This window comes from Anas platyrhynchos, chromosome 13 (assembly GCF_047663525.1).
Source record: "Anas platyrhynchos isolate ZD024472 breed Pekin duck chromosome 13, IASCAAS_PekinDuck_T2T, whole genome shotgun sequence".
NCBI classification, from domain to species: domain Eukaryota; kingdom Metazoa; phylum Chordata; class Aves; order Anseriformes; family Anatidae; genus Anas; species Anas platyrhynchos.
In genome coordinates, this window is record NC_092599.1 from 463,116 (window position 1) to 478,422 (window position 15,307).

Below are 15,307 nucleotides of genomic sequence, written 5' to 3' on the forward strand. Positions count from 1 at the left end.
TCTGAGTGTTGCTGGTACTCAGGCTGATGGTTGAGTTGCTGGATGGCGTGAGCTTATTTTTTGTTGGGTTGGTTTGTTTGTTTTGTTTTTAAACCTTCTGTGTTAGCTAGGTTAAAATGTGTATATGTATTGGTGAAAATATGGTAGTGGGATGTGTTTTAATGCTGCTCTGTTTTTAACTAAAAATCCTTTGCATTCAGTTACTGTGGACAATTTGTAAGCTGTTTTTTTGCTGACATTGATCATCTGCATCCCTGTTGCTCGCTGAGTTACTTGTGTAATCCACCCTGCTGTCTGGAAGCTCGCGGAGCTGGGATCAGGTTCTTGCTGACAGCTGTTCAGGATTGGATTACCAAGGAGATCGGGTGCCCTGGTGGGGATAGGGGAGCTTGGCTCTCTGTGCTCATGTAGGGGCAGCCTCGCAGCTGGTGCTGGTTCTCACAGGACCTGGCTATTTGGTTTTGGAAGGAAAATGGCTCTCCTGCTGGTAAAGGACAGAAAATGTAAGGCTGGGGGAAAACTGGGGAGAAGAGACAGACCAAGGTGCCAGCCCATCCACACACATGCAGTCTAGGTGTAGAAATCAAGACGCTCTGACCAGCCTGGCATATGATGGACAATTAGTGGAATCGTGTAGCTTTACATGACCAGTGCTTTATTTGGCACGCTTTTATTTTGCTGACTCAGGTGCATTAAACCGGATTGTTCAGGCTCTTACGTAGTTTCTAGATAACATCTTCATGAATTCTTGTCATATTTTATCTCATGTACAATTTCTATTACTCTTGAATGTTTCTCAAGAGTCATTCTGCTGTTACCTGCTTGTTGCCTGGCCCTTCATTATCAAGTTTTATTGATAGTATTTGTTTCAAGATGTCTTGTTGATCTGACCTTCTAAAATGTGACCTTTGTCCTTTTTTAAATTATTTATTAATGCTCTATAATTAACCATTTAGGCAAGGTAAGGGGAAATTTTACACATCATTTAACTTCAACATTTGGAGCGAGAAAGTGTTTAAAATGATAAGATTTGTTTCGGGTTGTATATGCATACTCTGTATCCTGAAGACGTCAGTTCAGGCAGTTCAGTTCTGCCAGTCAGTGCAAGAACCTGATCCGAGGTCTGTGACCTTCTCAGGGCCTCTCCTGTGAGGACATCTCCCGGATCAACGCCCTGTGCTGCCCTGTGCTGTGTGTGGAAGGGGAGGACGATTCCCAGTGTGAGGACAGAGCAGCAGGTTCTCTGCACCGGAGTGACGTGAAGGCAGCATTTAGCTGTAACGCTGCCGTTTGGGACTGCCCGGCCTGCAGAAGAGGAGGCTCAGGGAAGGCTCCCCCGTGTCTGTGAATGCCTGAAGGGAGCTGCGGAGAGGAGGGAGCCTGGCTGCACCAGACAAGGGGCAGCGGGCACAGCCTGGAGCACCAGAGGCTCCACCTGAGCACCAGGAGGCACCGCTGGGCTGGTTGGGAGCCGGAGCCCTGGCACGGGCTGCCCAGAGGCTGCGGGGTCTCCTCCTTGGGAGTCTGAAGTAGCCACGTGGCGTGGGCCTGGGCACCCTGCTTGGGGTGGCCATGGTGGGGCAGGGGGAGACCAGAGGGACCCAGAGGTCCGTGCCCACCTCCGCCTGTCTGGGACTTGGTGATTTGCCACCTGAGCAGTCATTTAATATCTCCTCCAGAGACAAGGTGGGATCACAGGTGAGATGGTAGCTATTCCGTACCACTGAAATGCTGCCATACAATTGAATGTCACAAGCAGCTCCACAAGGAGCTGGTTCGCACTGCCTCCCATCTGATGTCACTTTACAACAGATTCCTCAGTTCGGTAAGATTGTTTCCTTCACAGTAAATTATGCTGTGTAGACATTATTTGTGCAAGGTCAGAATAATTTCTTGTTGGCAAATGATGATCTGGTGGCCTGATTCATTTGGCAGTAGATCCAAAACTATGTATGCTAAAGATTTTTAAAAGCATTCCAAAAGTTACAGAATTGCAGAATCATTGAAGTTGGAAGGGACCTCTGGATGCTGTTTAGTCCCAAAGCCAGAGCAGCTGAAGCAGGTTGTCCACAACAGCATCCAGCTGGGTGTTGACTGTAAAATACAAGCAGTGTGCATGAAATGCAGGGTCTATGTGACTCTGAAAACATTGCATTTTACATGTTGCTCTTAAAGCATATAAAAATGCTCTTAAAACTGTATTTTTATATAAAATATGATATATATTTTATATAAAATATATATATTTTATATAAAAATATGTATTTTTAATATATATAGATATATTTTAATGTCATTGTACATCAGCTACTAGTTGTCACTCTGTCTAGCCACATTTTTCAGGTTAACGAGGATTACCAGTCTAGAATTTCTTCTGCTTCCTTCTGGGTAAACCTGATTTCTAGATCAAACCACTGGTCTGTTCCAGGAGGTAATTACCTGAAAGATTAAATAGCTTGTGTGTAGTGAATGGTATTGATACCTTGGCAGCCTTGGTAGTGTTTCAGCTAGAGGCTTGCTGCACAGTACTATAAACTTTTTTTTCTATTTAATTGCTGAAGATTAACAAACAGTGTTTATATCACATCATATAGAAAGGATGTTAAATTACATTAGGTATTTTGTTATGCCATGGAGAAGCAACTCTTAATTATTGAAGTAGCTGAGTAGATATTTTGACTGAAACTCCATCTGTCAATGTAGAAGAAATTACTTGTATTTTTAACAACAAGGCACTCTTCTGCAATTATTCTGCAGAGTTGCTTCTGAGATGGTATTTTCATGCACTACTTCTGACTGTCTTCTGGGTGAGGTTTGTGTGATCTTCTGTGTATACTGTTTGTTGTCTTACAACAAAGCTGAGCTGCCTTCAGTTAATCAGTGACAGTTTCCATTAAAAATGTGTGGAAAAAACTCCACTTGGGAAGCAGAAAACATCTAGGTGCTTTCAGAAAACTTTTATTGTCTACTTTGAGGCAAGGTTTTTAAGTAAGTCGAGTTGTTAAGCAGTTAGAGTTGGTACAATTAGTAGGCTGGACTCAGAGTCCTGCTCTTTGGTACATTGCTGCTTTGTTGTACACTGCTGTTCTGTTTGTCTGAGGCTCCTTTTCATAGATGGATGCCTCAGTTTATACAGCTGGAAAGTGGATTTAGTGCTTTTGCTGGAATTTGCTGTGCAACTTTGACTCCTCTTTTAACTCCCAAGCATTAGTCAAAATAAGCTGGGTTAATGAAAAATGCTCTCCTTTCACTGTTTAGTTAACCAAGGTAATTTTACTGAAAAATCAGTGAGTGACTCTGGAAGTGGCTGTGAGCAAAATAAATTAATTCCCATATTAGCAAATTTTGCTTTGGTTAGCTTTGGTTGATTTGGGCATTTTTGGTGTTGAGTTTTTTTGTTTGTTTTGTTTTTGTTTGGTTCACTGTTGTCATTTTGTTTTCTTTTTCCTTTTCTTTTTTCATAGCACTGCTGTGCAGCCACAAAACCTTTGACTCCCAAAGCATGTGTTGAGGGCATTCGTGCACGTATGCAGCAGCCAGGGCGGGCCGAGCAGGGCGTGAGTGCCAGCAGGCAGTGCTTGCAGCCGTCTGGCTGGCCTTGCGGTGCTCTGGTGCAACTCCGTGCAGCTGCTAGTGCTGCTCAGCCAACTGTCTGGAGCAGTAGCCTTACCTGTGGAGGTTGTTATGGCCCAGGTGGGATGTTACCTCATCTGTCTGGGCAGTCATCAATGCCAAATGCCAGGTAGAGCCTCTACTGTAAAATGAGAGTAACAATGAACTAATGTGTGTTGGGATCAGTGCACTAATACAGTAAACCTTAGAAATGTACCAATTTGAGGTATACCAAAGCTTCCATAATTCATTGTTACAGATTATCAGAACATGCTTTAAATTTACCCAGAACTGGATTTTACTGGAACTTTGATCTATTTTTTTTTTTAATGAAGCACAGGAAAGGACTCTTCTTAAAGCACATTGAGGGAAAGGAATAATGTGATAATTCTGGAGTATTATAGAATTATCATCATCAATCCCACTGCAGTGGCTGCTGCAAAGGTTCACACTCTTGGCCTGAATTTAGAGCATGCCAGTTCTAAAACTATGCGCTCGCTGAGCGAGAAGATGGGATGAGATTCCCTGTTAAAATGACTGCAGTTACTGATCTGTTGGCAGGAAATGCTATAAGAAAAAAGGTGTGCTCACTGGCTAAGCTTGAAATGTGTTTATCTCCCAAAATTGTAAACCCAAGTGATGTAACCCTTAAGTCAAAAAAAAGGCAAGCTTCTTTTCTGACATTGAGGGCGGGGTGGAAGGAGGAACACTACAATCATTTTTAAGACCATTTTTTGTTGCTATCAATTTTTAAAAATACTTCTGCAGTTCTTGCATCTCTTTCTTTTTTTCTTGCACCTGTGTCATTTTCCTCTCCTTAAACAAGGGCCTTTTCTCATGCTACTTTTTGCAGGGCTGTTCAACGAAAGCAGAAATTGGGTTGGTGGGAATAACTGGTGGATTGATGTCTGTGTCTGAGTCCTCATAGGCCACTCTTGGAACAGTCTGTAATAGAGCAGATTCTCCTCTAAAATAGGAGCATCATAAACTACTACTAATAAATAGTTACTACAAGTCCTGAGAATATCCTAATGTAGATTATCCATGTTTGTCATCCAAAAAAATGACAAGGGAAGTATACAGTGTCTCTCTTAAATGTAATATCCACCTTTGCTTTCTTTGAATGAATAAGGTGCAGCCAACATAACCCATGTGAAAACACGCCTGGTGAATAAATTAACATTTCTTAAAAGTAGCTGTCTTTTTAAGGTGATGGTAAATGTTGCAGTCTTACTGCAGAGCAGTAATCTATGGAGGAACTTTGCTCAGTTCTCCTTCCCCAGAAGGATTACTTGTCTTGCTACCTAACTGTCTCCCAAAACATACAGGGTAAGCTTGCTGTGCTTACTCAAAACAAAATAAAAGCCTCATCTTGTTATGTTTTCCTCAAAGGGCTCATTCACACTGTCAGAACTGCTTGGGATCTTTCCTTCCCAAGGCAGGAGGAAGGCTCCCCACACGTGTCTCAGAAGTGCTTCACTGCCCGTCCCACCAGGCAAGGACGGAGAGCAGATGTGTGTGTATTTCAGCCATGTTTCCAGTTGCTCGGTTCCTTCTACTTTTTTTCTGACCATCCCTAACTAATGGGAACTGTGTGGATTGCAGCAGCAGGATGATAATGTTTCGTTTGCCTCTCCTGGGGCCAGGTAAGTCTCAAGGCTTCCACACTGTCTTCAAGCATGCAGGTTCGAATTTGTTATCAATTAGCTCTTTAAATTGCAAAAGGAGCCTGAGCAACCTTGTGTTGCAGGTTTCAGATTTTGAGATTACAACTTACCCAGAATTCTAGGAAAACTTTAAAATGTTATTAAACCGAGCAGCATTCCTGTTTGAAGGAAGTATAAGGTGTTTTTCTGCTCAAGACTACTTTTTTTGTTGTTTTTTAAATTAAACTTTTAAGACCATTGTCAGCTACATGTATTTTCCTTTTTGGTTTTGCTGTTTTTCAGAGAGCAAGACTCACTTCAGATGTGTTCCTGACGGGGTCAGTGGTGAAGTATTTTTAGCAGGCTCAGTAACTCTTCTGCAGTGCATTCATGCCTCACTTGCTTGGAGTTGCTGTTGCTTTCTCAAACATGCATTCAGGGCTTCTGCCAACACACCCAGGGTACTGCTGCTTCATATTACAAGATCCTGCTTTGTCAGGGCAGAATTCAGCCTAGCAGGGCTGGAGCCAGTCTCTGCTAACGTAACTCTGCGGTACAGCATGTTCGGCCGGCGGAGCAGTGCTGGGGTTAGACTGCATGCTTCCTTCGCTTCGCACCCAGCATGGAGGGCTCGCTGCCTGCCTCAGAAAGAGTACGTCTTGGGGCTTTCCTCCTTTCTGGGGTGTTGGTGGTATTAGAGCTGTGAATATGGCTAGTTTGGTAGGTAGAGCCCTGGGTCATCAGTGAGTGCCTACGTTCAGCGTTTTTGTTAGTTGCTGCTGCTGGAGTTTGCTTTTTAAAATTCAGTTCACTAGCTGCTGACTGTTGCAACACTGGAGGAATGAAATCAAGTGTCTTCTGTCTGTTCTCTTGTGATACTGTATTCATTTTTTTTCTCTGCTGTTGCGCTGTAGTAAACAATGTTTGCTTCCCAGCTTAGGCTCGGTATTAAAACAAGGAAAACCGTTTGCACTGCTGATGTGCTGTTTAAATATTTGTTCTGTTCTTACCGGGTGGGTGAAGATTTCATGGTGGCAGATTCCCCATGAACGCAAAGAAGCTGCAGTTTGAATGGTTTCATGATTAGAAGAGATTATTAAGACAAGAAGTCCGTGTCATTTGAGCCTGTGGTTAGAGCTTTTCCAGTTATGGTAAGTGATTTCTTCCAGGGAGCTTTGAGGTCCGGCTTCCTCGTGGTAGTCCTCCGCAAAGCATTCTTGAATTTGTCACAAACAGCACAGCATGCCGAGAATTTGTCAGAGGGTGCAGTGTACGGATTTAGTGACCAGTAAGGAAAGTGAACAGCAGAGGAAGTGCACGGCTAAAATCAATTTTTAATATTGTTTAAAATCTTATTAGCGTTAAATGATTGTGTTTTATTGTAATATTAAAGCAGTTCTATGAAACTCTGTTCTTCAAGACGCACTCTTTTGAATGTCTGCCTGAGTATCCTAGTTTCACACAAGGTTTTGGTTGATCGTGTAAATCGTGTGCTTCAAATCATCTGCTTCATTTAAACGATAATAGCTAATGCCACAATAATTCCTTTGCCTCACAGCAGAAGAAACTTCCTAAATCTTTAGGTCACAGCTAGCGTTAGCACTGATTTCTATCTCCCCATCCACGCTGTGGTGCTGTGTCTAGCTAATTTTCTGGTTTTTGTTTGATCTTCTGAATGGGGGCTTTGTTTGAAACCAGTTCTGTTCCGCTTTGCTTTGCAACCGGCAGGCGGCTGGGGCTGGGGCTGGGGCCGAGGGTACTGCAGGTCCTGGGGCCGAGAGGTGGGGGGAGCGCATCAGCAGCGCTCCATAGGAGTGGAAGTGGGAGAATGACACACTGTGTTTGGCCTGTGTCCTCTTGTTCCAGAGGACAGAGCTGCATTGTTAGGACAAAGAAAAGTGAAAATACTAAAAGCATTTCAACTATTTTCTTTTTACTGGAGAGCTTTTTTTTTTTTCTGTTGTGCTGAGTTGCTCACCCAGAATGTAGAGCCAATTCCGAAAGTTAAAGGTGAGCTGAAAGTAGGAAGAAAGTCTTGGTTCGTACAATTTTTGCTTTTTTTGCAAGTTACAAGGAAGGGTTTTTTATATTTTTATATGAGGCATTATCAAAGCCAGGCTAAGATGCCCAGAGAACTAGCACAAAAGTGACAACTGAGCTATTTAAAAGGAGAAATTATTTTTAGTCAGTCTGTTTTCAGCCCTATTTTTGTAGCACATACTCAATTTTGATGACTAATCTTTGTGGTTTTAAAAATTCAGCTTTCTTGTGTCGTCAGTTTAGCTTCAAGTATCTAGGTCTTCAATACCTCTCCAACAAAACTGGGAGATCAGAATTTCTGCTCTTCATATTGCTACAGTATAAGGGGACGTGGGTTAAAGGGAAGAGTTTATGTAGCGGAAAGGACATGTTCTGTGTGTTCTTTTATACACTGTCAATGGAAAAAATAGCACAAGGCTGCATTTTTTTTTATTTTTTTTTTAAAAAAAACTTCTCGTAGGTCATCTGCAAAAAAGAATTGCATGTTAGTTGTCAAAAACAATTCTGAGTTGTGGGGCTTTCTTTTTTGGTAAAACAGAATAGTGGGATCTGTTTTTATTTTTAATAGTGCTTTGACATTCCACTTTCACCATGGCCACCAAGAATAGTCAGCCCAGAACAGCGACTTATTGTTCAGTATGATCTGTCATTGCTATTCACAGTGCTGCAGCTTCCTCACATTATCCAAGCTATTAAATTAGCTGGGTATTATCACTGGGAAGCTTCAGCGTTATCCAGAGAGGATAGCTGTTAAAACAGGGCAAATAGCAGTTCATTTTCTACAGAACTAGGGTCGTATCTGGACAGTGCAATTGCCAGTCAGGTTTGCCTTCCTGTGAAACAAGCTTAAGACCGTAACCCAAATGAAAATTAAATCTTAAACAACAAAAAAAAAAAGGCCACACACAAACTAACAATCAAACAATGAGAGGGCAGCTGGGGAAAGGGAAGTTTCAGAGCAACAGAAAAGCCTTGATTTGGTAAGCACACCTCCGCAATGGGAGGCTGATGTGTGAGAGCAGAGAATGGAAATGAATCCAGAGCGGAGCGCCTGGAGCCCAGGGCTCTGTCAGGAGGCAGAACAGGATGCGTGCTGGAGAAGGGCCGGGGCCGTGGGGATGGGGCTCAGGGCTGCCTGCTGAGCTCCTGTCTGCTCTGCTTCCCGGAGGGTCATCGCACTGAGGGTGCTCACTCATGCTCTGAGCTGGGATTTAGCAAACAGGCAGAAGTGCAGAGGTTTGTGGGGGAAGCAGAGCACAGGTCAAGCTTTCCTCATGAGCAAAATGGAGCTGAAGGTAAAGCCTCTCAGTGAGGAGGCAGTCTAGGATGTTCAAGGGACGTTCCCATGATTTTTGACTGTCAGGTAGGGGTGTGAAGGGGAAAGGAAGGGGTGCTCCAAGGCTAACACTAGATAAGAGAGCTTCTGGAGGAAGAGTGTTTTGTAAAAGGACAGATCTAGAAATAATACGTTCTTAGGGTGTCTAAATGCATTAAGCAACACTGAAAGTCATTGCTACCAATAGGAGTAACGTGGCTCTCAAAGCAATGAAAAAAGGTTAAATACAGCGGTATCTTGCTGAGCAGTCCACAGTATTAAAAGATTTTTAATCAAATATATTAAAGAGAACTGCAAAAGCTAATGCTTCCTGCTTTATCAAGAACTCAATTCCAGAGATACCATCAATTTGGCAATTTCTTCTCCATCAATAATGTATCGCTTTGGATTTAAGGTCATGTACGGTATAAGCTACAGACCAGTGTTTATTTGGAAAGTAAGGGGATGCTAATTTGGGGAAGACTGATGGAGAAGACAAAAATAACTTGGAAATAATCAAACACAAACGCTAGTTTCTGTGATAGCAAATTGCCTTTGTAGTCTGTGGGAAGGGATAAAATTTCCTACCTTCTGTCAGTGAATTAAGCTAGAACACATCTTGAGAACATTTGATCATTAGATGGCTCTCTGCCCACATAATGAGGTCCAGTGAGATGTAGTTTCATAAAGCTTTTGATAGGATTACCATGAGCAAAGTTTATCACGCTCATGACGGTTGGATCAATCAATGTTGTTGTTCAAATTATTATTCTGTTTCTTAAAAAGAGGGATAAAATAGGGATTCTTGTGTGCTGGTCACTGACTTTAGCAGCCTCTTGCACATTACGAACCCAGAGCATACATAGAAAGGAGTCCACGTTTTATTCAATACTTGCTCTGAAACCTACAAGAGCAACAATATTTTCTTTTGTTTGCATTTGTTTGTGCAATCAGTGGCCCTGTTCATAGTTTGTATTCACATCTTGGTTTTGTGTTCTGGAATAAAGGAGCCTTCTATACAATGCATTGACATCTTATTTGTGGCGTGTAGGGAATCTGCTTTCTTTACAACCAATCTGCTGTGACATCAGTTCTGACTAGGTAACTAATCAAGAGTTTACTTCATAAATCATATTATGCAAACCTGAAAGATGGGCGTGCTGATACCGATGAATTACATCAGCTTTTCTGCCATGAGGATTTTTGTAGAAGTATTGCAAGCTCCGTATACCTCAGTAGTTCCAGATTTTCTCTTACACCTTGACTTTGGTCTACTTGCATGGCAGAAGAGCATTCAGAGACAAACCACCACTAACAACAACAAAGGAAGAAATACATCTACAAATGACCGTGGACATTAAGCTCCTTGAGAAATTGTGAAATGGGTTCTGATGTTCTTTTGCTTTTGATCTGGGAGGAGAAATATCAAATTAAATGTACGCAAACCATTTTAATGAATGTCAGACCCTCAGATCTGTTATTGAGTTAACAGTTTATCCTATGTCAGCTGAAGTGCAGCAACCCGTTCTGTCATGTGCTTTACGTGAAGTTTATTGCAAGTTGGGAACAAAATGTATCATACTAAATCATGGTCTATGGCCTTTCGGTTCCGGCAAATGCATTTTGCCTCGCCATTGCAGGGGATTAGGCAAGTCATGTTTTTAAATACTGTGACTAACATAGAGCAGCTTGGTGCATCACCTCAGTCCCCTATTGACACTTTAAGGGAAATCAGGTCTCTGAATGCTAAAAGCTAAAACACCAAGACACTTACCCAAAGTTGAGAAGGTGGGTTTTGGTTCGTGTGGGCTTTTTTTTCCCTGTGATCTTAATAAGAAGGTGTGAGAGTGTGAGCTTTGCATGTCCAAATATCTTTCACAGTGTGATGACTGGAAATCATGATTCTGATACATAGATATCCAACATATATGGGTAATCCGAGAAGTAAAAATTGCTTGAAGGGAAGTGAAAGCAGTTTGAACCACAGCTGAGAAATGGGTTTTGAGGGGTGGGTGTGTTCTGTATCAGTTAGGCTTACACTGGGCGCTGTGGTGGTGTACACACCAGCAGTATTGAGAAACGAAACACCAAGCCTACTTGGAATTTTTCCATTTCATCACTGTGCAGTTTTTAGATTGCAGCTTTATTGGTAAACTTAATCCTTTATACACACTGGGCAATTTGCCTTGAATATGGTTTCTGCTGAACCACAGTGATGTTGCATAGTATGCTAAAAGTCTTTATATTTTACCATGTTGTGAAGAAGTAAAATATGTTTATATGCAAATTCCTAACTTGTTAAACATTTAATTGCCTATTTAAAAAAAAAAAAAGAGAGAGAAAAAAAAAAGACGATGACTAAAACAGATTATACCCAATTTGAAAATGGGTCATGGTTTTTATTACATTTGTAGGCTCTAAAATATATCAAAAAATGAAATTGGACTCTTAATGCTCAAATTTTATATTTGGTGTCATTTGAGGAAAAACAGAGCTGTGAGTAGATAGCACTGAATTGTTCTGGATACAGTGGTGGCTCTAGTGTGGCTCATGGGACTCTAGTGGCAGCCTGTTGTAGTTTTGTGGGACAGGGGATAGTAGCATAAGGTGCCCTCAAAATTAAGTGCTGGTTTTTGTAAGCAGCCGGGTGCTTCAAGCGTTGGTTGGCAATGGTGGGTCTGCTCAGGCTGGACTTCAGGAGCTCAGTGTGTCTTCCCACTTCCCTTTCCATTCACCAGAATCATCAGAACGTGCCCCAAAGTTTGGAATTGATTGCAGGTAGAGATCAGAAAGATCTCTGTGCTCTTCCATCTGCAGTTTCAACCTGCAAGGACAGCCTGGAGGCAGGGAGGTGGATCTGGAAGGTGAGAAAGGGGGTCCCTCACTGTGCAAAACAGGATGGCACTGTGCTTAGTGGGGCATGTCCCCTCCTCACCAGCTGTCCCTCTGTGGGCTGTCGGCACTGGGGCAGGCGCGGTGGTGGGACATACAGGAACGCTGGCAGTGGTGGGACATACAGGAACGCTGGCAGTGGTGGGACATACAGGAACGCTGGCAGCCATCCCCGGTGGGTCTCCAGGCCAGGCAGGGCCATCCCTGAGCTGTCCCTGGGCCAGGTTTGCCACCGGGTTCCCAGGCCAGGCTCCAGAAGCTTCTCTGGCAGTTGGGGCGAGGGGTCGGGAGCCACCAGCCATGCACTGCCCCAGGCTCACCCAGAGCATACCTGCTGTGTGCGCCGCCTCAGCTCTGAAGAAAGCAGAAGTAGCGTAAAGGTCTGGGTACTCTGGGAAGTGGCACGAGGGACTCCTGAGTGTGCTGGAGACCTGCTGGAGTAATGTCAGAGGGGAGCCTTGGGCAAAGGCTGTCCAGCAGACCCCCAGGGGTCAGTGTGACTCCAGATGTTTTTGTCAGGGAACTGTTCGGCTTTCTACACGTGGGACCTCAGGAGCACAGCAGCAGGCATGTAAGTGTGGGCAAGAGGGGAGCAGACAGCCTGCAGTTAAACAGGATCTGGGTCCCCTGACGGTGTGGATACACCAAAAAGGATGGATGATGAGTTTCACATGAGGAAGAAAAAAGCAGGTCAGTTATTTCCATTCAAGAGTAGCAAAATTCTGACTCAGTCTTACACCCCCAAGCTAGAATTTTCTTTGGCATCAAGATCGCATTCACTTTAGTGGGATTTAATGCAGTTTTGCATGTGCATTTATGCACGTCCTTTGGACTGAAGTCTTTGAAGTCGCACTTTAAATTTGAAAGTGGAGCTTAATCGGTACTAACAGGTTTGGTTAAAGTGAGGTTTCGGGTTATCACATGAACAGCTGGAATAGACAAGCTCAGCAAGAACAGCAAAAGCTTTTTCAGTCTCCAGACTAGGATGTGAATACTGAGAAGCCCTGTAAGTGTGTGTGTCTAGCAGCAATGTGGCAGGCAGCAATTTGAGTTCAGTTATCAATACTGTTGGAAAGTTCATTTGATGCAGCAGTAATCAGTATTTTTTGTAAGATGTCCTTAATGTTGATAGTCTCCTAAAGGACGATCTGCCTTTTCATACGTAAGTTTAAACTCTAACCTGGTTCATGGAGCCATCTACTGGCTAACAACAGCTCTGACTGTAGATTGTCATTTGGCAGTACTTTAGTTTTCAGCTGCATCAGTACAGGCTGCTTTGATCTCTTCCTTGAGATTCAGTATTGGTATTGTGTGATAAACTAGTTATAAAAACATAGTAAAAGCTGTTGCACTTATATCAGTGCTATAGGATGTGCTAAATATTTGTGGACTACCTTTCTCCAGCCTTCATTTTTTTAGTATTAAGCACTAGTAGAAACGTTTTAATGCCTTCTGAAAAAGGTATGTGGGGAAGGTAAGGGCTGTTCTTCCTATGATGATTAACACTGGGGCAAGAAGCTGCAAACAGTAGAAAGGTGAGCGAGTCCAATGTAGAGCACTGTTTGAATGAAATAATGAAATCTACAAAAGGCAGATAAGTTCAATACTAACTTTACCCCAGTTGGTATTTTCAGCGGAAGCGATCTCCAGTTCTGTGCAGTGACTTTGAAGCCTACAAATTTAAATGAGAAGATAAATGTTAAATAATGATTAGCTTAGAGTGCTTCTGATCCAAATGGTACCTTATACCACTAGGTTATTGCAGCTTTTATAATCACACGTGGTTTTGTAATTTGTATATGCCAACAAGAATGCTAAGATGGCTTTAGCCCTTGTGCCTGGGTAGTAAGCATGGGAACAGCCTGTCAGCTTTCAGTTCTTGGGGGGTTATTATGGATCAAGCCAAGATAGCTGTGATTAGGTCTTCTTGCAGCAGTGCAGAAACTTAATAATCACTTCATAATTAACCAGAAAACCTTACGCAATATTCCTCATATCACTGAGATTGTTGACCTGGGAGTAGGGTTTGACTATTAACTCTTCAGTGGCTATATAAAGCTCTGATTAATACTGGTGAATTTTGTGGCATTGAATTTTCAGTAATTTATGTTCATTCTAAGGCTTTATGGTAGCAAGCTATTATTTTTTTTTCACCTGTTTACTTATGTGAAATACTGTACATTGATTTACTGTGTAGATATTCTTACATTCTGCTAGCATTATTACTGTGTTGCCCTGTTTAGGAGTTCTGTAGAAATTTAGTGAAACTATGAATTCTGACTTAATTATAACTAATTTCTGTATCTGGACAAAATGTAGAAGTGAACATCCAATTATCTGAGGACTATTAAATATTTAATAACCCATTTTGCTGAAATGGATAAAAAGATTTGAGTAAGTATTTAGATAAAATTATTTGAAACTCCACTTGTTCCTTCTGAAGTCCTACTTGCCAAAGTCTGATTTCATAGCTCTTAACCGGCATTGAACAGTGGAATACATCAATACCTCCTATCAAGAGAGAGACTCATTGTTCAGCTTGAAGTCCTTACAAACTTGTCAGCAGCTGCAAAACGGGCACAAAACCTAGACTGAAGTGGCTCGTGAGGTGATATTTTCAGTCAGTAATAGGCTTCCTGAAATCTTTACCTTTCATGAAGGCTCAGTGCTTTAGTAACTGCGATGGAAAATGTTAGGTGACATGCCCCATTTTAAACCTGCACCACAAACTCTAGTATTATGATGTTGTGTTATTTTACACTAAAAATACCTTTTATTTTTCCAACAAATACTGTTTTGAAGAAGGGGAATACCTACACTGTAGTTCTTATGCAAGCAGTAATTGTAGCTTTGTAGAACATAAGGTAGAAAGGTTTCCTTTACTGAGAGACAATATCTATATGTGGGTTCAAAGTTTGGCTCAGCATGGGAAATTAGGTCCCTTTCCTTCCTATTTTTCCTTCCTCTACCCTGTTTTATCCGGCTGGTAACTCCAATGCATCTCTACCCCTTTGTACAAGGAAAACTGTACTCAGAAAACCAGAACCTGCAAATAAGCAAAGATGCAACCCCAGCAGTCCTAGCCGCTGTAGAGGCTGTAAGATAGGAAAACTTCACTGTTCATCACTGTGTCACACAGCACTTCATAAACTAAGTTGGAACATTTTTAAGAGCTGAGCCATGTGTCTATTGTAGCTTCCTGCCAAGCTAAGGATCCCTGACTTACAAAAAGCCCCAAACTGAACCATTCTTCAGGAACAGAGCTAATGAAAAGAGAGCGATTACAATTTTTGATGATGGATTCAAGTGCCACACCAAGAATAAGGTTTGCAATGTTAGTAAGAGATAAAAGAGAGTTCCTCAGATCGCTATTTCTAGGGAGCCCATGTTTCGGTTAGGGAGTTAAACTGCTGGAACATCTTCCTGTCTGCTGTCTATTTAAACAGTCTTTTGGAGCTGTAGTTATGTTTAAATACACTGTAAAGCAGATGTCTTGTACTTTTATAAATGTACAGTGATTTTTGGATTTACGTAGAAGGGATTTCCTAGTTTAGTTAGAAGAAAGCCTCTTACTTTTCAAGCAGATCAGGAGAATTGTGAATTCTTCAGGACTTCAGAAAGAAAACGTTCTTTCTGAAAATAAATTCCCCTACGTTGTGTGTGCAGGCACCGTTGAAATCTGGCAATGTTTGCCAATTTTGAAGAGCTTTGTTTTTAGTCTGTGTGCTAAATCTGTGTGTTAGTTGTGGACACATACCTCTTGTCTTGAACTGACAGAAAAGCCACACTAAATAATACAGAT

The 15,307-nt window shown here is 42.1% G+C and overlaps 1 protein-coding gene across 24 annotated transcripts in view; it reads left to right on the forward strand.

Moving 5' to 3' along the window:
• TMCC1 (transmembrane and coiled-coil domain family 1) overlaps positions 1-15,307 on the forward strand; it is a 135,627-nt gene that overhangs the window by 87,220 nt on the left and 33,100 nt on the right. The window contains exons 1-2 of one of the 24 annotated variants that reach the window (XM_013092562.5): positions 5,216-5,258; positions 5,562-5,596. The exons of 17 other annotated variants lie outside the window; for them this stretch is intronic. In XM_013092562.5, the coding sequence (XP_012948016.3) occupies positions 5,225-5,258; positions 5,562-5,596 (69 nt within the window). In that variant the 5' untranslated portion in view covers positions 5,216-5,224. Of the gene's footprint in view, positions 1-1,780; positions 1,826-5,215; positions 5,259-5,561; positions 5,597-5,749; positions 5,911-5,951; positions 5,979-6,390; positions 6,410-11,790; positions 11,875-11,932; positions 12,077-15,307 lie in introns of those variants that run through there. 6 more of the 24 variants (XM_027467808.3, XM_013092568.5, XM_021267189.4 and 3 more) reach the window with 6 other exon arrangements.